The 26495-nt window shown below is 43.0% G+C and overlaps 1 protein-coding gene across 1 annotated transcript in view; it reads right to left on the reverse strand.

Moving 5' to 3' along the window:
- Spred2 (sprouty related EVH1 domain containing 2) overlaps positions 1–26495 on the reverse strand; it is a 124567-nt gene that overhangs the window by 16145 nt on the left and 81927 nt on the right. Inside the window, exons 3-5 of the mRNA XM_047522775.1 lie at positions 16675–16852; positions 7763–7931; positions 5243–5307 (exon numbers count right to left, since the gene is read on the reverse strand). Coding sequence (XP_047378731.1) covers positions 5243–5307; positions 7763–7931; positions 16675–16852 — 412 coding nt within the window. The remainder of the gene's footprint in view (positions 1–5242; positions 5308–7762; positions 7932–16674; positions 16853–26495) is intronic.

A 26495-nucleotide genomic window follows, 5' to 3' on the forward strand; every position in this document is an offset into this window, starting at 1 on the left:
TTCCCTAAACAGTGTAGTGTGAATATTTACATAGCATTTACATTGTGCTAAGTATTACAAATAACCTAGAAATGATTAAAGTACACGGGAAGGATATACGCAGGTTACAGGATTCCTTTTCTTTTTTCCTGGTAGTACTGGGGATGGAACCAGGGGTGCTCTATCACTGAACTCTATCCCCAGCCCTTGTTACTTTTTAAATTTTAAGACATTGTTTTGCTAAGTTGCTGAGGCTGGCCTGGACCTTGTGATCCTCCTGCCTCAGACTCCCAAGTCGCTGGGATTACAGGTGCGCACCACCCTGCCCAGGGACACCAGGCCATTTTATTTAAGGGATGAGAGTACCAGAGGATTTCTGCATTCGCAGGGCGGGGAGCGGACGGGCACCACGGCACTGCTTCCTAACAGTGGGCAGGGAAAACAGCGAGAGCCACTAGAAAGCACCCGGAGTCACAGAACCCACCCTCCGCTGGGTCCCTCTGAACCCTGAGATGGGGGGCGGGCATCAGGGTGCTGCGACTCAGGTGAGTCTCTCCATTCTTCCTTTTCCCCTGTCCCCCTAGAGAAAACCCCCTCAAATCTTCCTTCCCTTCTTAAAAAACAAAGCCAAAAACAAACCAACAAGAACACATCTACAGTTTGGAGTTTAATAAACCACACAGCAACCCCTCAGCCGACGCCTCTCCATCTCAGCTTCCCGTTCCCATTTACTTTCGATCCTTGCGGCCCTTTCTTTTGGCATTTGTCTTCATTTTTAAAATGCCATGGTTGTGCTACTATTTCCTGCCTTTCAGATTTAGCAATTATTTAAGGACTTCTTATTATGGAAGATGAAGCCTTGACTATACACCCCCAAGAATCTTCCTGTGAAGCAACTATTTCCCTAATCCCCAGCTGGAGAGCCTGAGTCCAGCCACTCGGCACAAGGACAGCTGACTTGATTCTGGATTAGCCTCTCTGGAATTATGCATGCGCTGCAGCTGCATCCTCCCCAGAGCATTTCAAAATTATCCTTGTCTCTCTATGAAGATGCTGCTAACATTTAAAAATGATTTTAAGATTCTGCAGCAATAAATAAAGCACTAGATTTTAATGGACCAGACCTTAGCAACAAGGATCTTGAAAATAAAGATGGCCACCAAATTCAGAGTGTCTTCAGTTCTCTACAGCCCACTTTCTCTCTCTACCTCCTTCTTCAACAACCCTCTTCTTTGCCAGCCCCAAACTGTCCTCAACTACAGGGGTCTGGAAGTCAGTTCTAGGTTGGGGACCAAACCAGCTTAGCTCATCTACAGAGCTACGTGTTGGCGGCACAAGCCTACCTGGGCCCTCTCCAGGCATGCTAGGTTTCCAGTTACCAAAGGACAACAGAGGGCACCAGCTCTGGGGCTTTAGACTCTGTCTCTCAAAGTTTCCCAGCTCTGAAGTGAGGGAAAAAAAAAGAAAAAAAAAGAAAAAAAAAAAAAGCAAGACAACTCTCAGCAAATACCCAAAACTCCCGTCACAGAATGCTAGCCACTTTGTTTTATATTCTTTACATTATTCATCTTACAAATTGGTACCAAATGACTTGGATGGTGGGATCCCTCCTGTATTCACACATAATGCTGGAGACCCTTGCTACCTAGGTGTTTGTGCTCAGCTGGACCCATCATTATAACTGAGGCCCCCAGGGGTCGAGGGGGCTATGAAAAGACTGTGCCCCAAGGGAGAAAGGAGCTGGGAGGACAGAAGCCTGAGCAGGCCAAGCTTGTGTGGGCAGCAGTGCTGCCTGGGGGCTCGGATCCCAACCAGACAGGCAGAAAACAGTCCAAATCACAATATGAACCTACAGAGCAGCCCTCAAAGTCGCCCACTCTAAATAGTCCTTGAGGATAACAAAAGAGCAAATGAATAAGACATGAAAACTTAGGATCATGATACACTATATCCGGGGTTCAGATTCCCCATTCACTGAACACCTACAGAGCGAGGTTTCACCAGCTTACAGACTCAATGACAAATGACCTGCTTATAATCTGGCCCGCAGAGGAAATGATGATGGCCACTGGCCACAAAGTGCCCAGGCTGGGCATTTTCCTTTAGGAATGCAACTTCTTTTCCTATCCCGAGAAGTGAGGAGGACAAGCTGGTTTGGGAACTAACTCTAAGAGCTGAGAAGGTGCAAGCACAGATAGCTCACTTTGTGAGCACCCGCCATACGACCACCTCATCGGAGGGGCAAAGTGGCTGTCCCCTTGCTGGAGGTTTACTCCCTGTGTTAGTCTGTTTGCCATTACTAAAGCGAACACCTGAGGCTGACTACTTTATAAAGAAAAGAGGTTGATTTAGCTTACAATTCTGGAGGATCAAGGGCACAGCACCAGAATCAGCTTGGCTCCGGTGAGGGCACCACTGCAGACGGCATTTCAAAAGTGGTGGGAGAGGGCTGGGGTTGTGGCTCAGTGGCAGAGCGCTTGCCCAGCATGTGTGAGCTGCTGGGTTCCATCCTCAGCACCACATAAAGATAAATAAATAACAGTATTGTGCCCACCTACAACTAAAAATATACATATATGAAAACCAGTGAGAGCACGTGCCAGAGTGAGCTCACACGGCAGAAGGGGGTGGCAGAAAGGCTGGGGAGGGCCAGGCTTACTCCTTTATACCAACTCGCTCTCGAAAATATCCAGGGGTCCTGCAGGAGCCAAGTTGATCTCAGTGCCCACAATGACCTAAACACCTCCTACCAGGTTCCACTGTTTCCAAACATCACACACTGGGGACTGAGCTCCACACACGAGCTCCTGGGGGACACACCATGCCCAAACCTCGGCATTCCCCAGCGTAGAATGTTAGGGAATGCTGCTGCTCCTGCATCCACACACTGTCCACGGTAGCCTGTTTTCCTCCTGGTCCCAAGGAATCTCCTGAAACAGAAACCCCCCTGGTTCCAGTGATATTCCTGGTTCCCCGAGTGACAACTCTAAAGGTTTCCCATTCACATGCTGTTCTCTTGGAAAATGACTATAATCCTGGCCCAACGTAAGCTGTAGCAGGGTCTAACCACTATTTATACTCTGAAAAATGAGTTCCAAGTTCCAAACATCTGTCTTCCAATTATTAAGTTTCAGGACACAACAAAACTTGGGAAGCTGTAGACTACACAGGAGATAAAGCAGTTGCTAGTTTCCTTGGCTCTCGCTTTCACACTTATTTACTGTTTTGGGACAGAAAGTCTGGAGACAGGGAACTCTGAACAAACGGAAACCTGGCATGTAGGCACCCCCCACCCCACTTTTCCTAGGGTGTATTTGTAAAAATCCACAGCCTAAAGACAGAGCTTTTCCTGGGGAAGGGAGGTACCATTATAAGTAGGTCCTTGTTTGTAAACAAATGGATGGAGGGTCACTGACCCTTGACATCAGGGACTACGTGCAAGGCACTTCATTAAGTAGCGCTCCTTCTCCAGTGAGTTTCCAAACATCTGGAGGCGCAGGGCTGTTTCTAACCTTTTTTTTCAAGGCATTCTGTGTTATGTGGATCCCCTGTGGATTGAAGGACAAGACCAGGACGGATTCTGGCTTCCATCATTCCTTTCCCTCTCACCCTCTCTCGATTCCATAAATCACTTCTGGCAGGTAGCTGGGAAGCAGCTGCGAAGGACAGTTTTGCTCTGGAGCACAGGAAGCCACCTTTTAACCCGCCTGCTGTTGTTTGTCTCCCGAAACGTGACAAAAGAACAGATGTAAGCAACATGCCAACTGTTGAGAGGATCTGCTCGGAGCACTAGAGGAAGCCTGCTCAGAGCCACATCACACCAGGCGCTCCAAGGAAGGACAACGGAGTTCACTTCCTGAAACCCCCACGCTCTGTTCACGTCAGGCGGGGATGCGCGAAGCTCAGGCAACTCACCACCCACACCCCTGCTTCTGTCTCTGCCCCTCTGGCTCCCTATGGTCAAGCCTTTTCCAGAACTTCAAATGCCACGGAGGTTCAGTCCAGCCTCCAGTCTCTAGGCCTCACGTGGGTCTAGCCCATCTCTGCAGACCACCCCGTTACCTCCTGTGGCCCTGGAACCTTGGCTTAGGCACCACTGCAGTCCCCAAGCAGCGTCTTTCATTTCTCTAGCTGCAAACCATGAGTGCCCCGGGAAAAAAGGTCAAGAGGTCGCTCCCAATACTTAAAAATATGAACCAAAGAACAGTTTACAAAAGAACTGGGTAACTATGAAGTAGATATTAGATGACACTATGAAATTCCTAATAACTTTCTTTAGGAATAGTAATGGTGTTGCGATTATATAGGGAAATGTCTTATTGTTTTAAAAAACATCTTTATTAGACTTTTTTGGGGGATCAGTTTTAGGTTCACAAGCAAAACGAACTGAAAGGTGTAGCAAAAACAAAAAAAAACAAAACAAAAAAAAACGTGTGCACAGGGGCTCACACGCACATGTACATGTGTAACTACACATATTGGGACAGATCGAGCAAACGTGCCAGAATTTGCAACTGCTGAATCTAGGTACGGGGCACACAGGTATTCGTTATGTTGTTCTTTAGGTACCTGTTGATGTGAGTGTCCTGGGTCACAAAATTGCTGCCCCAAAGTCATTCGCTTTTCTAAGCTCACAGTAGGCAGGCAATGAACTACTTGTTAATTAACTTCTAGCAGCACAGGCTTTAAATGAAGAAGCAAGCTGAGAAATCATTTCGTCTTCAGTTACATCTCATTGAGTCAAGCTGTGTCACAACGTCTGAGCCCTTTCCTCCCTGGGCACCTTGGCCTGCCCTCGGCTCAGCCTCCAGGTCTTTCTCATCCGACTCGAAGTACCCAAGGGAAGGGTTGCCTCAGGCGCTTCCTCTCCAAGCCAGGGGGATATTAACAGAAGATTCCAGGCAGGGGGACCGATTGTCCTGGTTTTCCTGGACCGAGTGTTCCACAGGACTAGAGACTCTGGGTGCTAAGACCAGGACTGTCCTGGCACACCAAAGCAGATGGTCACTCTAGATTTCAGAGAAGACGAAAGAGGATTTGGATTCGGGAGAGTTGTCACTGCTGTGCTGGGTGGTGGACAGTACTGCTGCACGTGAGCAACAGGGGCAAACCCAGTGCACAGAAAACGGATGCCAGACAGATTCCTGATGGCATCCAGGCAGCGAGAGCTAATGCCACAGTGCAAGGTGTCTCGTGCAATGACAGAAGCTTTCTGTCCTTAGTCATCATCTAACGTGGACAGAAAAGGACAAAGGGAACTTACCGTGAAAACGTCATCATCACCAAGCTCGGCTTCATTATGGATAGTGGAAGATGATGTTGTAGAGCCTGAAAGAGAGAAAAATGTGATAAAAATGTGTTTCCACAGAGTATATAAGCTGCATCCAATCACTTAAAAAAAAGTAGACTTTAATAAAACCACATTCCATCCAGAGTGTATTTTGACATATTATATACACATGGAGTATGACTTCCCATTCTTGTGGTTGTACACGATGTGGAGTTTCAATGGTCGTGTCTTCATATGTGAACGTAGGAAAGTGATGTCCCATTCATTTCACAGTCTTTCCTTTTCCCATCTCCCCTCCCTTCCCTTCCCTTCCCTTTGTCTAATCCAATGAACTTCTATTCTTCCATCCCCACCTTATTGTGTGTTAGCACCCACATAGCAGACAGAACATTTGGCCTTTGGTTTTTTTGGGATAGGCTTATTTCTCTCGGCATGATATTCTCCAGATCCTTCCATTTACTGCATTTCATCCTTTTTTATGGCTGAGTAATATCCATTGTGTATATATTCCACATTTTCTCTATCCATTCATCTATTCAAGGGCACCTAGGTTGGTTCCATAGCTTAGCTATTGTGAATTGAGCTGCTATTAACATTGATGTGGCCGTGTCACTGTAGTATGCTCCATCCTTTTTGTCTGTGAATCACTAACAGAAACAAATTACTGGGGAATTAATGCTCCATGCCCCCCTTCCTTTTGGTTGTACTGGGGATTGAACCCTGGGGTGCTCTACCATTAAGCCACATACCCAGTCGTTTTTATTCTGAGACAGGGTCTCACTTAAGTTGTTGAGGCTGATCTCAAACTTACAATCCTCCTCCCAAGTCATTGGGATTATAGGTATGCGTCACAATGCCTCGCTGAATTGACAGCTTTTAGTTTATTCTTTTAACTGCTTCTTGCCAGGATGCTCCCTAAATTGGTTTTGTGTACTGCTGTTCTCAGTTAATCTCTCAAACTTCTGCACTGGCCACTAAAGAATACACAGAGAAGCACAATGGGGGGCAAGGAGAACCTGCCCACTTCTCTGAGGGGCACAGAGTAAGTCCAGCTCTGTAGTGATCTTGGGGTCCCAGCTGTGCAGGGGGGAAAGCACTGAACTGAGTCTCCCTGCAAGTCAGACCTGTGGAAACAGGATTTAGTTTTGGTAAGCCTTTTCATCTACCAATGCGGAAGTTCTGATTACAGAGCTTGAATGCTTGCTCCTCCAGGTCCAAATTCAGAGACTGTCCTCTAAAATCCCAACTGTGGGAGCCATGCTCTTAGCAGATATCCAGGCAATGGGCAAGTGAATTTCCTTTGCTTTTCCAGGTCAAAATTAAGGCTTCTGTCAGAAACACAGCTTATTCCATCATGGAATGACTTAGTCTTTAAAGTTCTAGTTTAAGAAAGAACAGCTAGGTAGTGTGTGCATAGAGAAAAAAATGTCAAGCGGGACAATCAAATCTTGTATGTAAAGTCAATGATTAAAGTACATGGACACAGTGCAAGCTCCTACCAATACTACAGGAGCCGATTCTCTGCAAACATTGAAAAACTATGTTTAATATCAACACCTAAAAATATCTGGCACTTGTGCTGTGACCCTGGTTTTTAATCTCTTTTTGGCCATCTCCTGGTTTTCATTAATCGATTCATATTCTAGCTAGAATTGTCTTAGCTGTTGACTACGAAGTTAAATGACTTCCAAGACCTGCTTTTCTTTCCCCCATTCACAATTGATAACTTTGGAACAGTTCCATTTCTTAAGCAAGCAAAATATATATTCTTTTGTGATTCGATTCCCCTAGTTCTGAATTTGGTATTAACCTGTGTTGCTTGGTATTTCTTTCTTCACAGGGCTCTGGTCATGGTACCTTTAATTCTCTGAGGTGATAACTGAATGTGTTGAAGTGCAGAAATTTGTTCATCTGCACCTGGGGACAGTAGTCATGGTCACCATGAGAGCTGATGGCCTAAGGCCCTTCTGGACCAGGACCAGATGTAATAATGCCTACTACTCACCCAGAGAATGGCCTACACCAAACCAGGACCCAGGGAGTGACAGATCCCTTTCATTTTCAATGGCCACTGTATACTCCAGGTTTTGATTCTGGAACAGTGGACAGACCTGGGGCAATCTTGGTCCATCAGAATCCACTCTCTACCTCTGAGCCAAGATAGACCAGACCAAAGTCTTTTCAGTAGTCAGCACAAGATGAAGAAAAAAAAAATCAGTCCAAAATTCAACCACGTGGACATCTGGAGTGCCCGTTTTTGTTTTTAGGGCATAGTCTAAAAACCAATCAGGATCACTCCCTACTCTGAAATCCATCTCCTTTCCCCTGCACTGTTACTTCACTCTCCTTGGAAGTTCTAAAAGTTTTGGCATCCACTGGGCCCCAATCCCTCCTGCAAAGAAACTATAAATATATGATGGCAGGCCATTGGAATTACAAAGAATCTGGAAAATTCCCATAGACCCACTAAGGGTGCGGTGACAAGTTTGATACCTTCTATGAGGTCTTCGATTGCTTTCCTCACTCCCCTGTCAAAGGCTCGCGCATCAGCAGGGCTTTGGAAGGTAAGTCCAAACTTCCTATTATCGACCTTCCAATGATGAAACGTTGGATTGGCTTTGGTGTAGACCAAGTCCTTCCTTACATAGCACTCCAACACCACCTGAGGGTTGAAACACACAGCCCGGTTACTTGTGGAGCAGCCATGATGGAGTCTGGTTGCATCAGTCTCACTGGGAAGCCCTGCCAGTGCTAACTAATATAAACCTGCCACCTCTGCCTGCACTGGACATCTTTCTACGAGGAAAGAATCCTCTGCTTCCTATTGACCACCTCATCTTTGTGGTCCCTGCCCCTGGGCTCTTGTGAGCCCTCCTGTCCTTTCACCATGTTGTTCTCCATCTCACAGATTCTTCTCCCCCTCCCTGACCATGGAGCACCAAGCTGAGGCCCAGGTCTTTGATCTGCCCCATGTTGTGGCCTTTGTACTGATGGCTCTCAGTCTGCCCTCCACCATCTTGTTTGGTGGCTCCCATGATTCTTAAATTCAACAAGCTGAAAATTAGTCATTCTGAAATTTTTGCCACGGGTTTCCTCCCAACTTCCCTCCATCTGGCAATGCCAACCCTTCTCTGCTCATACTCTCTGTGGTCATCTTTGCCTCCTCTGCTTTCTCTCGTCCCCTATATGATTAATCACCAAGTCCACTTCATTTCTCCACCAATATCTTTTCTATCAACCCCATTTCAGCTGCTACCACCCTGATCTGGGATTGCTAACTTTACATCTGGATTACTAGCACGAGCTCCACCTTTCTAACAATGTAGTTTTAGAACTGGCTTTTGCTGAGCTATAACCTTGACTGATCTTTTTCTCTCTAGATTAAGTCCCTCCATCTTTTTATCTCTAAGATGGAAATAACACCAAAGTTATCAGTGAGACAAGAACATGCTCTGAAAACACTGAATAAATGAGAAACTTAACAGGGCCACACTCATTCCTCAGAGTATGTCACATCTGGCCGTAGCCTTCCCTCATCCTTCTTCTTGTCTCCACCATTGGGTATCTAATTTCATATCATTCTAACAGCCTCACACCCATTAATCTTGTTCCCCTAATAGATGTCAAGATATATTATAAAGTAATACCCTCTGTGTCTAGCACAGTGCTGCAAAGATACCAGAGTTTGTTTAATATTATAGAATGCAAGAAGTACTGCAATCACGTGACTATAAACTCCATTCTTTATTCAGGAAAAAACCAAACTATTTACAATATTTATTCCTTCACTATAAATATCATAATGATTCTGCTGAGTTTTAATAGCCTCAATCTTGCTCTGGAAAAGTTCTGCAGTTAATACAATGTGATCTTGTTAATTTAGACTAAATGAAGGGTCAAAGTAAAAGCCTGTTTGAATTCGTGTAAATTTAAATAAGCAATGTCTTCAAATGGGTATAAATTTCAAAGAATACCTCAAAGCAAAAAGAAATTAAATGCTGCCTAATAAACATTCCCGAAGTTGGTAAATAAAAATAATATTCAAATGGTACATTACATAGTGGTCCAAAGCAGTTGACTTTACAACATTGTATTGGAAAAGGACAACAGTCCACTCACATGATTCTATTTATGATTAAACTGCTTATTATGGCTATTTCCCCTAAGAATAGGGCAATGATTAAATGTCAGCCCAGCCCCATTCCAAATTGAGGAAATCCAAATAACCAAGGCTTTAACTAACAAATGTTATCTATTTTAGAATTTAATAGTCTCAATTGAAAGTCTCAAAATAAACGTTTTGTAAAAACACAGACTGTTTTTCCATATTTTTAGGGTGAAAAAAATTAGTATTTGGTTGATACTAACATTATTCCAAATGTATATTTTCATAGTAAATTTCAGTTAAAACAAGCTTGTCCCTTAAATTCGGAGACAGAGAAATCAGATCCCATCTCATGATGTCCTCTTAAACAAATTAACATTACTATGTATCTAAGTTTAACAACAAAAATGAAAAAAGTTTAGATGCTTTCATCTTTACCACAGATATAAACCCTCTGTCAAAGTTTTGAAATACACACAATTAGGCATTAACATAAAACTTGAAAAGGCTTTTTAAAGGACTGGCATGGGGGAAAAAAGCAAATTTTTTTTTGGGGGGGGTGCATACAGAGGTTGAACTCAGGGGCACTTAGCCACCGAGCCACATCCCCAGCCCTTTTTTTCTTTTAAGTATTTTTTTTAGTTGTCAATGGACTGCTTTTAATTCTTATCATTTATTTATATGTGGTGCTGAAAATTGAACCCAGTGCCACATACATGCTAATCAAGCATTCTGCCACTGAGCCACAAACCAGCCCCAAAATGATTATATTCTTGTTGGAGGCTTTAAAATCACTGACACAAGAAACAGACACTGTAAAGAGGTAAAGTAGTTTAACCTCTGCTTTCCTCCTGCCTCACCCTCAGGCCTCTCCATTTCCAGCGTCAGCCATTGCCATTATGGTGGGCAACACCTAACTCCCTTGCTCTCTTCTTCAGATTCACACAACAGTTTGTGTGTGTTTAAATGCAGCTATACCTATAAACTGTCCCGTAACTTGCTTTTCATTTTCCTTAAAAATATGGGGGCTGGAGCTGTAGCTTAGTGGTAGTATCACGTGTGCTAATTTATTAGCATGCTGAAGGCCCTGGGTTCAATCCACAGCACCAAAAACCCCCAAAACAATAAAAACAATGGGTCTTAGCGACATAGGAAGGTAATAATAGTTCTCTCCAATGGCTATGTGGTATTCCTTGGTGTGTTTGTATGAGATTTTTTCTGGCCATTATCCATAAGAGTGAACATTTTGGTAATTTGCAAGTGGTCATTTTTAAAAAAGACGACACTGCAATCTACGTTCTTATACGTTAAGTTTTCAAAGTTTGGTTTGCGGGTCCTGGGGAGCGTCCCCCATCTGCAGACTCTATCCAAGATGGGAAAACTATCTTTAACTTCATAAGAAGACATTTCTGCCTTTTTCACTGTATTGACATTTCTGTTCGTGGTGAAAAGGAATGGGGGGGGTGTCACTGCTGGGCAGCTGCATGAATCAAGGTAGCATGGTAGCACCCAATTGTACCAAAGTCATCAGATTCCTTCTTCATCATGATATGGTCTAAGTAAGAAATGCCAGTTTTGGGCTGGGGAGATAGCTCAGTTGGTAAAGTGCTTGCCTTGAAAGCACAGGGCCCTGTGTTTGATCCCCAGCACCGCAAAAAAAAGGAAATGCCAGTTTTGCTTAAGAATGTCCTTAATGAAGCAGCAAAAGTTATTTCACTACACCCTGACCTTTGCGTACATATGCTTTTATTTCGTGATGAAATGGAAAGGACACACAACTGGATTCTCACATTGGCTTCTGCATTCCACCTGCTACAATGTGCTGCTGTGGTTGAAGAATAAGAAAACCCAGCTTTGCACATATGCACGGTTGGAAAAGGAGAGTATTTATAATTGCCTTTTCTCTTCTGCTGCTTACGGATAACCGTCTCAAGTGCTTATGTGACTGTTTTGGTTGCAAGCTGAACTAACTGCTTACTGCTTGGACTTCCGTTTTTATTCAAATGACAGACCAATCATGGTTAATCATACTTGGGAATCTGGCAGACATTTTCTTGAAAATGAACAAAAAGAGTTTGTCACTTCAAGGAAAACTGAAGGTATTTGTTGCCAATAATAAAATTTGAAATTCTAAGTGAAAATTAGAATTTTGGACAGCTTCCCAATCTTAAATAGTGTCCTAATAAGATCACTGGTGATATTAAGAAATGTAATTTTTTTGATGTTGTAGGATAAAATGTGTCAACATTTGGAAGATCTGCTTAACTCAGTAAAACATTATTTTCCAGATGACTAATACATCATGTTACCAAATCAGGCATGAGTAAAAAATCCACTCAGAGTGAAAAATAAATGAATGGATTTTTTGAGCGAAGGTATCAGGGATTGAACTCTGGGGTGCTTAATCACTGAGTCACATCTCCAGCCCTTTTAAAAATATTTTACTTTGAGATAGGGTCTCTCTAAGTTGCTGAGGCTGGCTTTGAACTTGTGATCCTCCTGCCTTGGCCCCTGAGCAACTGGGATTACAGGCATGCGCCATGATGCTTGGCAAAACCAATAGATTTTAATGAAAAGTTCATATCAATGGTTCCAGATTCCACACTTAAGAAACTGCTACTGGTTGAGTTTTGATGTAATATCAAAGAAAAATATCTATAATTATCTGAAAGGACTATTCAAATATTACTCCCTTATCTAGCATATATTGTCATATACTTTACCAAAATGACATATTACGACCGATTAAAAAGCAGGAGTGGATAACAGAACTCAGCTCTTCTCTATCAGTCAGACACTAAAGAGATTTCCAAAAATGTAAAGCAATTGCATTCTTCTCATGAATTACTATTCTGAAAAATAGCTATATCAGTATTTGTCAGAAAAAAGTAACATATTAATGTTATTTAATTGAGAGCTTAAAATTCTTTCAGTTTTTCTTATTTAGTAAAGATTAATAGCTATAGCTAGCCAAAACAAAGAATTTTGGGGGGATTGCTATAAATTTTTAAAAAAATTTTTAGTTGTAGATGGACACTATTTATTTATTTATTTTATTTATGGTGATGGGGATTGAACCCAGGGCTGTGTGCATATTGACGCAGGCACTCCATCAACTGAGTTATATCCCCAGCCCAATCTTTATTTATATGTGGTGCTGAGTATTGAACCCAGTGCCTGGCATATGCAAGGCAAGTGCTCTACCACTGAGTCATAGCCTCAGCCCCCAATTTTTAAAGTACATACGGATTCTGAGATCAACAAAGCTTAAGAACTATTGCATAAATCTATTTTTCTGTAGGATCATTTTTAGATATGAATTGCTAGGTAAAAAGCTATATAGGTTTAAAATTAAAATTCCAAATAAGTGTGTTGGCACACACCTAATAATCCTAGGAGACTGAGGCAGGATTCCAAATGCAAGGCCAGCCTTAGCAACTTAGCGAGATCCTGTCTCAAAATAAAAAGAAGGACTGGGGGTGTGGTTTAGTGGTAAAGTGCCCCTGAGTTCAATCCCTAGTATGAATGTATGTATGTTTAAAAACAAAACAAAACAAAACAAAAACCTGCCAAATTGTCTTTCAAGGAGTTTTGCTGGCTCAAATTTCAACAAAACATTATGTGATAGTGCTCACTAACCTATAGATGGCCGTCTTTGGAAGGATCGACTCTGTATTTTGTGATCTGTCTTTACAAAATGGTTTCTCATAGGATTTAAGGAGTAAACTCCTCTAATTCATTTAAAGTAATATTCAACTTGAAAAGTTCTACTTATAAAATTTCCCAAGAAAACTTGCTTGTCCTCAGCTTACAAAAATTATCTGGATAACTATTTGTGAATGGGTGTCTGGAACAGTTTGTTTCCCACAGAAACAATGACAATTAAGCTCACAAGTCCCGATATGTAACTAAAACCACCACCAACAAAAACCCTCTCCAAAGCACTGAAACCTAAAACTGGACAACACTGGAGCAACCATTCCTAACACTGTTTCCATCAGAAAGAGCATCTCATGGCCCAGCCGGGATATCGGGAATTCTGGTCCATCCACCCTCCGAGTCCTAACAATGGCCTCCACCCTCTCTCACCGTTGCATCTCGTACAGCAGAGCTCCCTGGGGGCCTATGTCCACGACTGGGCAGAAACACTGCTCTGCAGAAGCACGGGGGTGCTGAGAGAGAAGTCACTGGGTCTCTGAGGGGTGTGCACGTGCTGTGGGGGCAGGGATCCAGAATGCTGAGTGTGCAACGGGTAAGCCGAGAGCTGGGAAGCTAAAAGTGCAACGGAGCACACGGGTGTGTATGTACCCAGACGTGTGCGAGCGGGCAGTAAGAGCCTGGAAGTGCCGTCACACACTGCAAAGGACAGGGATGGAGAGATGGGGAAGCACGATGGCAGAGGGAACGCCACCGACATTTAGGACAGCAGGATCCTGTGCAACCGCAACAAGACAGAAGCTGATCTTCACGTCCAGGAGGGAGGGAGGACTGGAACTGCCCCGCTAGGCTTTAACAAAGCAACAGTTCTAGTGGCAGCCCAACACTGAATGCATGCCCTCAACCAAGGAAGGGGACCACATCTTGGAGCACTAAGTTCCCCACTGCGATATCTTCTTTTGGAATGTGGCAGGGGTTTAATGATGCCATGTATAGCAAGAGCCTTGAAGGAATAATAAAAACTTGTAATTCTTATGTACAAGTCACAGGTAAGATACAAGTTCATAAATGTATCTGTAAAAATAAGGGGCTGGGCTAGACGATCTAAATGGCTATTTACGTTGAAATACTCTATGACAAACCATAGAAATTCCACGAAAAATAGCCCTAAATCTTATTAACCTTTTACACAAGTAGGTTCCCCCCACCACACCCTGATGCTGGAGATCCAACCCAGGACCTTGTGCATATAAAGCAAGAGCTCCTGCCACGTAAGATAATTTGTTAACACAGAATGATTAAAAATAAAAAGGGGGTGAGTGAAAAAACTTTTTCTATCAAAATTTTGTAGGAAAAGAACACCAACTAAAATAAACCAAGCAACAGATTATAAAAATATATTTGCAGCAAGTATGGCAGATGAAGATTAATATCTTTATTATACAAGAGAGTTATACATATCAAGGAGAAAAGTAAGAGCCTGATAGGAAAGTATGCAAAGGACATTAATGATAATTCACAGTCACGACTGTGTAACAAAGAGAAAACCATTTGAGATCATTAAGTACCAAGGATACCACTGCTATTCTGTCAAATTGGTAAGGATTTAAAATACACGACCTTCACTGTGTTAAAGGAAATTCTCTTATGCTAGCAGTAGCCCCCTATACACATAAATTGACTTCTCCAAATTACCCCCCCAAAGTAGTAAATATGGAAAATGCAGGTAGGTGTCTCTTCAGAGTGGGCAGAGGGGAGAGAACTTTAACATTCAACACTAAGGAGATTGGCCAAGTAAGTAACAGAGCGTCACACCGATATCAACAACATGGAAAATTTATTGCCTGCCTACTTTATTTTTTGGTGGTTCTAGAGAACAAACCAATTGTCTTGTGCACACAAAAAGCACCCTACTACTGAGCTATACACCTTCAATCCCCCAAATTTCCTATTTGTGGTACTGGAATTAAACCCAGAAGAATTCAACCTCTGCACTACATTTCCAGTCCTTAAAAAAATTAATTTTGAGTCAGTCCAAGATGCCCAGGTTTGCCTTGAACTTGTGATCCTCCTGCCCCAGCCTCCTGAAGTCACCGGCATTATGAGCATGCATCACTGTACCTAGCTCAGAATATCGATTATGCGAATGTCTGGGCAAATAAATGAGACACATAAATGATTATAAAGAATAAATAAAGTATGATTAGTTTTGTAAAAATAAAAATATGTGCAAGGGGGGAAATTATATCAACGGGTTAAAGGTGGTTGTACATGTGTGACTCTGGTTCGGTCTTGTTCATCATAATAGGGTATCAAATGCTGGTTTGTGGTTCCCAAAATGGGTCACAAAGAATGCAGAATCGTGGGCTGGGGAAATAGCTCAGTCGGTAGAGTGCTTGCCTTGCAATCACAAAGCCCTGGGTTCGATTCCCCCCCCCCCCCAAAAATGCAGAATCGTTCTAAATCCTAATATCTTTAGTTATTAATGGTTGTTGTAAGCATACAATGGAACAACCTAACCAAAGGATTAACATGGTAATCCTTAGCACATGGTAAACTAGATAAATGACAGTTTTATCACTTTTGTTGGTAATGTGACTATATTGCCTTTATTCCCAAAATCCCATACGTGTTTTCATCATCTGACTACTATGTAGGGAATTTCCTAAGTAGATTCTTCTTAAAATTAGCTGTATTCTCCCTTCCAATTTTCAGAAATGAATCAAGTGTGATAATGGCATTTCTGTTAATTCACATGTAACATTTACAAATTGTTTATCTACTGTGTAACTCTAAGAAGTGGCTGCAAAAGAAGATTAAATTTGTACACTTAACACACGAGACTCAACAGATACTGCTATAAAGGGTCTCAAATGTAACTCCGACATATTCTTGCACAGTCTGCATTCTCTGTGAGATCCTGTACAATCCTGCACATTTCTGAATCATCTGTTGGTTTCTGAATATACACACCATGAACAGATACAGATAAGAGTAGTCTTCCATGTTTAGGGCCATTAACTGAAAATAGACTGGACATTCTATTTTCCTTCCTGTTGTAGACTCTGTCATAACAGATCTGGTCATCCCAGCTCCTTCACGACACTACGTTATGAACGACCAATCCTCCATTCTCTGGAGGTAGTGATCCCTCTTCCAGGTATTTTTTTATGAGCATGCATAATTATTTATAGAAGTGTAAAACCACTACTTTTCTGTTACTTCTTTTCCAAACAAGCTTTATTCATCACTTATGAAATAAAAGCTATGGTATCTTTTAGATTAATACTTATTTAGAAGGAGCCAAACATCAGATGATATTTTCTCTTTGCCTTTGCATTCTTAAGTAAAATTTCCACCTTCTAAATTCAATGGTGAGCTCTGTGAACAAACATTTTGAAAATTCTGGCTTCAAGGTTCAGTATAATCTGAGTTACATGACATGGTACGTGGACAACAGACTTCACTAAAAAGGGAGGGTTATGTTTTAAAATTTGGCACCAGATCCAGAATTCTAACTTTTGAAGGTTTTGCAAGAGTTTGAAGTCAGAGAAAAAAATTAAAAATAGCTAGTGAAGAGGGCTACGATGTAAAGAAATCAGTCATTGCTAATTTAACCCACAAGTTGCATGTCTGCCATTACCAGTTTGTCTTTCTGTCGTTCACCATGGATGAGAAAGCCGCTTCGTCCATTGCCTTCCGGGTGCATGACCTTACAGACCCCGACGCGACTGATCCCGCCTCCTTCCTGTGGGAACCATCCCCCGCTGGAGTCATCTCTGGTCATAACCACAGCCTTGACACGCACAATATAGCTGTCACTAAAACGACAACAAGAAGAATGGGGCATGACAATGGTCTGGTAGCTGCAGAACATGTTTCACAATGCAAGATGACCACTAGCCAGCACTTCTCTGGACTCAACAGAAAATCTGTGCCTGGAAATAATCTTGAGAGGCAGCCCATCTCAAGATTTTTTAGGGAAAAAACAAAACACATCAACAACAAGAAAGTACCTTTTAAAAAAAGACATCTAATCATTAAAAACTACCTGTGAGTCTTTGATGTAAGCAAGGCATCTCATTCTCCAGTTTCGGGTGTTAAATATTAACAATAAATGAGCGGATCTATAATTTGGTATCTATAAGTTGGAAAGATAAACCTACAACTTAAGAGGATATTCATTGTAAACTTATTTTATAATGAACAAGTCTTATTAACTTTATGAAACTAATAATTTTCTTACTTAGCACAAGAATAAGATAATCCACTTTCAAATCACAAATTCTGCATGGAATCATTTATATAGGTGGGGAAATATTTTAATTCAAGTAACACTTTACACATTTGTAGGCTCTTATTTATGGTTTTATTTTTGCCATTCTAAAACTTCGGTTTTGCAATAAGTTCTTTTGCGCATTTGCCAACAATCCTTTCTCCTTCAGAGACCAATTCCAGTTTCTTTTCATTCTTCATCACTTTTTGGGGAATTTTATTTGGATTTTCAGCACGGCCATTAAATTCTCACTTGGCGTTTTCTTTCTTTGGACAGAATTCATTTTTTACTCATTTGAACATATATTCATATCTTATGTATGCCACATGCTATGCTAGATTCTAAGGAAACAAAGATGCAGAGTAACAGAGAATCCTCTTGTGCCTTGGGCCCCAGGGAAAGCTGCCCCTGCCCCAAAAGGAGCCTGGTTCCCACAATCTGCAGGACACACAGAGATGGTCCTGCTGCTACACATTCCTGCTCACCTCCTCACCCCAAAGACAAGTCACTGGAATTTTCCATGACCCCCCAAGGCTCAGCCTCCCTTGTGAACCAGTTGCCCCTCCTCCACCGAGTCCATAGACCAGAAGGTCCAACAGCCCTTGCTTTCCTCATCCTCTCCTATGGTTTTTTAAAAAAAGTGTGTACAATGTATCTAATGTACAAAATTTACTATTTTAATGTACAGTTTGGTGGCATTAACTGCATTTGCATCCTTGGGCAACCAACACCACCATCCATCTCCAGAGCTTTTTCATTATCCCAAACCCAAACTCTGTACCTGTGAAAACACTCACTCCCCATCCTCTCCTCCCTCCACACCCAGCCCCCAGCAACCATCATCTGTACTTGGTGTTCCTGTGAATGTGACTACTCTGGGCACTTCATGAACATCCCTCTCGCTTTGTTAACCTTCTGTCGCCCATTCTCTCAGGCTGCTCTCTTTAGCATGGCTCCGCCAAGACTAGATGTGAGGCAGAGACTCAGCCCCTGCAGGCTCTTCGCCCTCCCCTCCAGTACCTGTGCAGCTCACACACCTGACCATGCTCTTCTTCTACCTGCAGCTCTGGGTCTCAGCCTCAGCTCTTAACTCTTAGTCCTTGGAGAGGTTGGAACCAGGCTCACTGTCCTTCCACTTCCCTCCCAAGATCCTGCCACAATTCTTGGTCGTTTCATTGATTCTGAGCATCCTTCCAATTCCTTGGCCTCTTAGATTCTGGGATTCTCTCCCTCCAATGCCTCTGTCATGTACCCAGCCGCAGCGACCCATGCTCAGGTCAACTCTCAATTTTACCACCAGCATCTGCACCACCTTCATGCCTCAATTTTAAGCACACCACTTTCTAACGATCACCCCCTTACTCTCTAGCTCCCTCCAGACTCCAATAATCATCTGGCATCACAGTCTGCTCTTACCATCACCTTGGAGGCCCTTTATCCTGCTCAATGCGCCTCAGGTTCTCACTTTGATTCTCTACCCAACTTCAGCTCCATGATCCGCCATGACACGCCTCAGCACACAACCTTAACGCCTGTGCTTTCATTAGAATCCTACCTGGTTAAATCCCCCCATCTCCCTACTCCACGCTCCAACCCACAGTGCTGAACATGTGACGGGGGAAAGTCCACTCTACTGTGCTCACAGGCCCTGTTTTCAAGTCATGACCGTTTATCTCAAGTGGCTCCTGAGGGACCTGGCACCCTGCTACACAGTCTGCTGTCTCTAAGAAGACTATGAGACCCTGCCCTTGCACCCACCATGCTGCCTGCCTGGTATCAGTACTCTGTGCCTCTCCTCCTGCAACTCTGCCTAAACCATCCCTGGAGCAGGCTGGGGGCCTCTCCTCCAGTTACCTGCTCTATGCATTCACGTTTCCATCCAGGTGTCTTTTGGAGTCAGTTCTCTTATGTGAGTTATGAGTTCTCTGCTTGGGTGTTTCACAGGCATTGCAATCAATATGTATCAGACTAAACTCTTGATCCTAATATGTTCCCACTCTTCTGGTTTTCCCATCAAATTCTATCTAGAAGCCACTTTTTACCACCCCCATCAACACTGCCCAACATACCTGCCATCACTTTCCACTGAGATTATCACAATTGCTTCCTAATTGGAATCCTTTCTTCCCTGTTTGCTTGACTTTCCCAGAAAACAGGTTAGATTATGACTCTGTTCAAATCCTCCAGCAGCTTCCTACATCATATTGAGAAAAGCCAAAATGCTTCTTTTCCTTCAATCCCACTGGCCACACTCATGCCTCAGGGCCTCTGCACTTGCTATTTATTCCATCTTCTTAAAACCTCATTTCTGCTGGGCACAGTGGTACACACCTGTAATCTCAGAGACTTGGGAGGCTGAGGCAGGAGGATCGAAAGTACAAGGCCAGCCTGGACAACTAAGTGAGGCTCTGTCTCAAAATAAAAAGGGCTGGGGATTAGCTCAGTGGTAGAGCACCCGTGGGTTTAATTCCCAGTAGTATAAAAAACCCCAAACCAAACCAAAACAGCATTCCCACCCTTACCCCATACACCAACGAGGCTCATTCCCTTACATGATTCAGTTCTCTGGTGGTGGAAACTATTTCACTAGAGAAGAGTTCCCTGTCCATTCTACATAAAGAAGCACCCTGTACCTCTCAAATCGTCTCACCCTGCTTGGCCTGTATCTATTTGCCTACTAGGATGGGAACTTCCTAAGAGCAAGGACTTTGCCCTTTGGTTCACTGTAATATCCCTGGAGCCTAGAATGACATCAGTTATGTTAATAGATGGTGAAATGAATGGGTCACACGCACATAAAACTGATTTTAAGAAATATATTTGCAGCTACAGAATCCTTGTAAAAACAGTGTTTGAAACTCATTTGCTGGGCTAGGGAGATAGCTCAGTCGGTAGAGTGCTTGCCTCACAAGCACAAGGCCCTGGGTTCAATCCCCAGCACCACAAAAAAACAAAAACAAACAAACAAAAAAAACCCAAAACTCATTTGCTTATGAACCACAGTAGTTTAGTTGGGATAATGGTAGAGTTCCTTTTCATTAACAGGTAAATGGAATAAAAATCACAAATGGCACATGTAGAAGTACATGCAAAAATCACAGGTTGCACATGCACATCTGTCACTGATCCACTCATCTCAGGAGTCCACACACACAAACCTTGAGATCCTAGAGATAAGAATATTTGATAATGTGTTTAGATTAGTTGCATATAAGCAATTTTGGAGGAGTTTCATTTTTTTCTCTTTACCCCTTGATTCCAGAAAAACTAAGGGTTCCTAGGTTCTCCAGTGTACAACACAACTTTCTCAAATCTTTGATGAGCGTACTATCCGTTCATCTCCTCAGGAAATAACCAACATGAACTGAAAGAACTGAAACTCTCCACACCTCCTGTTAAAACATGGTTTTACTTTATGTGTTATAGTGGTGCTGTTTTCCCTTTGAGGGGATTAAGCGAACGTGAAAAAGAGAGGTTTGCATTACTTGTGTTAGTCTCACTTATTACCCCAAATAACACTTTTATTAGAGATTAAAAAAAAAAAAAAAAAAAAAAAAAAAAAAAGAACCCACCCTTCTGCTTCCAGCCCACAAAGGCTGACTGTGCCTTTGCCTGAGCTCTACAGCATCGTCCTTCCTGCCCTGACTCCTCCCAGCAGGGCCTTCCCCAGGGCACAGACCTCTGTGTGGAGGAGGTAGGCAGTTTGGGGCAGGTGGGAAGAAGCCCCTTTGGTCTCCTCTGGCAACAGTCCTGACAGCCAGCATTAACAGCGGCATCTGGTTATTTAAGACAAGGCAGTGGGTGAGGTGTTGCACTGAAAGCCAAGAGGCCGTCTGCATGGTCCAGCTGCATGGCAGCTGGCCAACAGCTTCCCATCCACGAAGCACTGACGTTACTCGGGCACCTCACCCCTACCCCAGAGAGCAAGGACAATGAACTCTACCACCAAAAGGTATAAGGGAGGAAAACTCCCTCTCACCTCCCCCCGCACTTTCTGGAAAGAATTAAACAACATCTGTTTAAAACAGATGCAGGGGTTTATTTGGAGGATGGGCCGGAAGGGCAAGGACAACTTCGTTTTTTAAATTTGTGCAAGGAAAAGGCCGCTGGGATGCTTTAGAAACATTTTCAAAACACGCTACCATTGTCAAAAATAACAACAACCACGCGCTGCTGACATTGGCAACTGCTGTACAGTGGCCCTGCGAGGACCTGGGGAGCCTCAGAGGTGGGCCTGAACAGCCCCAAATGACCAGTGTCATCGCCAATGGTGTTTGACTACCACTCAAACAACAGCATATTCCTTGGCTGGTTTATGAATAAACTGGCTGAAGTAGAAATTTTCCATTTAAGGGAAAGCTTTATGTTCCCAACATGCAGGCCTTTTTTGTGTGTGTGTGTGGTTTGGTCACTCAATATGAAAAAGAAGCAAGTAACACCCTACTGCAGGAGAGGAAGGCAAAGAAAGAACAATTTCAGAAGTAGACCAGCAGCCCCATGTAGAAATTTTCAGAGATCTCTGCGTGTATGTTGTAAGTTTTCTCCAAATTTGAAGGACACGTTAGAGAAATAAACAAAGGGAACAGACGGGTCAGCTGTGCCCTGCCTCCTGGGTAGCTAAAGAAATTGCTTTTTGAGCTTCAGTTTCTTCCTTTGCAAAATGAAGACAAGATCCACCCTGCTGGTTAAAAGCAGTGATAAAGGTCAAGTGCCAGAGCCAGAGAAGTTTGATAAGTTGCAGCCATCATTACTTTTGCTGAAAGGCTGGCTTTGATTGCAGAAACAGGTCCTTTAAACCCCAGTCCCCTGGCCACTGAGTGGGCTTACAGACTGCCGGGCTCTCAGCTGTCAGAGTGGAGAGCCAGGGATGCTGTCAGGAACAGACAGCAGGGAACGTCTGAACCTGGCCTCCAGCATCTCGCAGAAGTCAGCGTCGTAAAGGCCAGGTCTGATGGCACACTGCAGGCGGGCACACCTGTGGAGGAGAGGACCTCCTTGACCATCTGTGAGCTGGCCCTCTGCTCCTGCCCTTCCGCTAGTGGTTTTTTTTTTTTTTTCTTTCAGGAATGGAGACTAGAACTTTTATATGCCCCATAAATTCTTCCCGACCCCCACCTTATCACCAGTCCTTATCTGATTACATGGTTCCTTTATCTCTCCAATACGCTAAACATTAGACTCACTTCCTCTGGCCTCTTTTCCACTCTTCTCCACTTCACCAGACCTTGAGAGGGATTAGCCGGAGATCCCAGCCTCTCTAGCCCAACTCCCAGACGCCAGCTGAGCCAAATATAACCAGCTTCTCCAGGGAGCTGGGCACACAAGCTTTATTTTAATCACATCTCCACGCCCTAGTCCTCCTTGTGCTTATAGATTTATGAAGGCTCTTAGATTACATCAAATTACATATATATAAATAGTATTATATGTTTGTTAAATGTATACAGATGTGAATGCATCTGGTGATCTATAAAATGGTTCAACAAACTATTTCAGCATAAGTAAATGTGTTAAGAAGTCAAAGGTACAGGTTAAGGTCTGTTAGGTTGGGTGGTACTTTTGTGGGTACTCATTTTTGTGTCAGTTAAGAATTTTCAAAAAGTGAATTGCTCTGGTTTTAGAAATTTATATATTCTGAACTTGATAGGCAAGGAAAGTTATATACAATGTGGTTTTGTGGATGACAGTAACATTTTCTGCTCTGCACAAACCACTAAAGGCAGAACACATGTTCTGTGTGCTTAATGTTACAGGAAATAAGGTCTATATTAATTAGCAAAATGTGTACTGTTTATATGTTTGGTTAGGCCATTACAGGACAGGGTTAGGAAAAGCTCACTAATAAGTAGAAGACTTATTTGCAAAGATGTCATTTCCAGCAGTGACAAGCTTGGTGAAGAAGCCAGCCCTCTTCTCAGACCCTGAAGAGCAGGCACGGGAGCAGAAGACACTTTCTGAACATTAAACATTTGCTTCATAAAGAGGATCGGTGTGCATGGTGACAGTTAGAAAGCTGAAAAGTGGGCTAAGAGCACTTGAGAAAAAAGCTTCCCCATGGATAGTTAAGGTCAGTGATATCAATCACAAAATATACCTGGAGAACCCATCTTTGAAAGAGCCCTACCCCACTAACTGCTGGTAAAAGAACCCACGTACCTGAGCAGGTAGTCTGAACTCGCAGTGCCAGAGCACTATGCCAGACAGGACCAGAGAGGGAAGAAAGCAGGCCCATCAGTCCACTTCACTGTGTCTCTGTGTTACTGAGATGCTGCAGCTGATCTTGCCCACGCAGGGTAAACCCATTATAAGATGGCTTTGGTGTGTTTTATCTTCAAAATCCATTTAGGTATTTTTTTTAAAGGTATGGAGTAAGTTTTCAGGAATAAAACTCCAAAATGACATGATACTTAAAAGGTGTGTGTACGTGTGGTCTTTTGCTTTCCCACGATTGGGGACCTACATTTTATCCAAGAACCTGCTTATATTGTTGGAATCCTGGGCCCCTTTGGGAGTGTTGAATAGATTTTCTTCCTTCACTCTGTATTGGGCTTAGAATCTGTGAGTGAAGCCATTGAAAACATTTTAGAAACCCCACTGCAGTCTTATGCCACAAGCCAGAAGTTCTGCTATTCTACAAGGTCACTAGTGCCCTCTGTGTCCACGTCCTATCCTTGGAGGGGGAGGCTGTGGGCATGTCTACCCTCATCCTCATGTGCCTCAGATAAACCCAGCATCTATGCTATTGATGCTACCTAGCTACACTGAAGCATGTAAACCTCCTCACCCACACACCATTCTCTAATGTACACTAGAGGGCCTTTGTACCAGGAGTATAACTGGTATTGGAAATATGAATGATTATTAAATTTAGCAATGTATAGATTAGTCTTGAGAATTAGTCCTAGCAAGTCAAAGTTTATTAGGCATGGGCCTCATTATTTTTATTTTTCTATTGAGATTTCCATAAAAATATTCCTTTAAAAAATCTGCAATGGCTGAGGACTTCTGGTTTTAGAAACAAGTGATTCTGACTCCAAACTATATGCCAATATCTTGTTTAAGATATAGTTCTAATTTAGCAGGTTATGTGCCTCTATAATACTTTCCTTTAGATTATAATTTGCTGAAACATTCCAATTTTTCAATCTCAGGCAGCAGGTGCACTACTGAATGTTCTGGTTCATTCTCTCACAGCCATGGACCCGCCCCCAGGCATCCTTGGAACATGAATGGAGACTCTGCTGGGCTGTCCCTAGGCAGGGGTACCAGACAGTGTGCTGGTCACCAGTCTGGTCTCTCCTTTCTTTTCTGCTGTGTACTGTGACCCATAATGACCAAGAAAAGGAAATGAAGCAAAGACACAAAGGAACATGGGGAAGTTAAACATGGGGGCTTGAGAGAAACTTAAGAGGCCTTGGAGGAAATACCAGCAGGCAATTAGGGACCCTCTGACATCCATGCAGCATGAGAGTGCTGACTGACACTTCTAGAGAGCTGGGAAGACCTGCTGTGGCCCAGAGGCCCAGAGCTTCCGACGTCCACAGCAGCCCCCGACACAGAGCCCTAGTACTGGGGGTCAATCCACAGGGACTTGAATGGAGGTGAGCTGCCCAAGGCAGGGCAGTGGGTATGCACGCTGGAAAGCCCCGCATACGATGCTGGTCTCTGTTTACTTTTCATCAAGGTTTATAAGTTGTATTAGACTCACTCCGCTGCACTAACGTGCAATTGTTAATTTAACTTCTAAGCAGGTATTTCCTACAGTCTGGGACAAGTAGAAATCCTACACAGGAAGGGTGATTCAACTGGATTCTACCAATATTTCTTTTCCTTCCTTCCTCCATGTTAATAAAAAAATCTTTTGATTTTACTTTAACACATCAAAAATATCTTAAGGACAGCTGTAGTTTTTTAGACAACGAAACTTTTCTTGTCAACCTTCAAATTCCACACTTAAACGCAGAGATCCCAAGAGTACTACAAATCCCAAATCCACAGTGACCAATCACCCATACGTGGGGCCTCATGAAGATAAAGGCATCGGGGTTGTCCTGCCATGGCAACCTCAAATTAGAACACGGGATACTTAAAAACAGGCAGTGAAGTGTTTAAATGTTAGCTTCACCACCTGAGAGGCAATTTTAGAAGTTGTGTTTAAGGCAGGTTTTTAAAAAAATGGCTCTTTGGCCACTCTCCTGTGTCGATGTGGCTTTTCCCAGAGCAGGTTACCTACCTCTTGAGGTGAATAATGTGCCCAGAAGGAAGGTGGCCCAGTTGAGGGTGGAGAGATGGAGCAGGTCAAGTGGAGAGATGGAGCAGGACAGGGATGACAGTTTCCAGATTATGGTTTACATACAGTCAGCAAGAAAGTACCTTGTTTTTTGAAATTTGAAAGTGTTCTGCTTTCATCCTTTCTAATAGCCCACATTCTAATTTTCTCACCCAGAGGGACCAGAAACTAAGACTCTTGGGCATAATGTCTCCTAAATCCTAGGTGGCTTTCTTGATCAACCATGGAGAGGACATATGTATCAGTTAAATCTCTGTACTGCAGTGGGTAAATGGCCTTCATAGTAGGCCCTAGAATCCATTTTTAAATTATTTTTGAGTGCAGCACTGTGGCACACATCTGTAATCCCAGTGACCTAGGAGGCTGAGGCAAGGAGGATCATGAGTTGGAGGCCAGCACTGGCAATTTAGTGAGACCCTGTCTCAAAATAAAAAGGGCTGGGAGTGTGGCTAAGCAGTAAGGGCCTCTGGGTTCAATTCCCAGTACAGGGCTTGGGGGGCTGGGGTGTGTGTGTGGATGGAAGGGTGGTGAAATTATTTTTGAGTGTCAAAACACTGGCTCCAGGAAATTAATACTAATCACCAATGAGAGCAACGAATCCATAGAATTGAAAGTAAACATAATAAAATGTGGAAAAAAAGAGCTGGGCAGATAGCTCAGTCAGTAGAGTTCTTGCCCTGCATGTACAAGGCCCTGGGTTCGATCCCCAGCACCGCAAAAAAAAAAAAAGAAAAAAAGATGTGGAAAAAAGAACTTAAGAATTTTTAAATTCCTTGGAATTCAAGAAAAGTTCAAAATATTTTATAAAGAAAACATTTCTTTTTAAAGGCCTACCATCTAGATCAATGGTACAGAATAGAGGACACAGACACAAACCCAAATAAATACAATTTTCTCA

The sequence above is a fragment of the Sciurus carolinensis genome, chromosome 13 (genome assembly GCF_902686445.1).
Source record: "Sciurus carolinensis chromosome 13, mSciCar1.2, whole genome shotgun sequence".
Classification (NCBI taxonomy): Eukaryota; Metazoa; Chordata; class Mammalia; order Rodentia; family Sciuridae; genus Sciurus; species Sciurus carolinensis.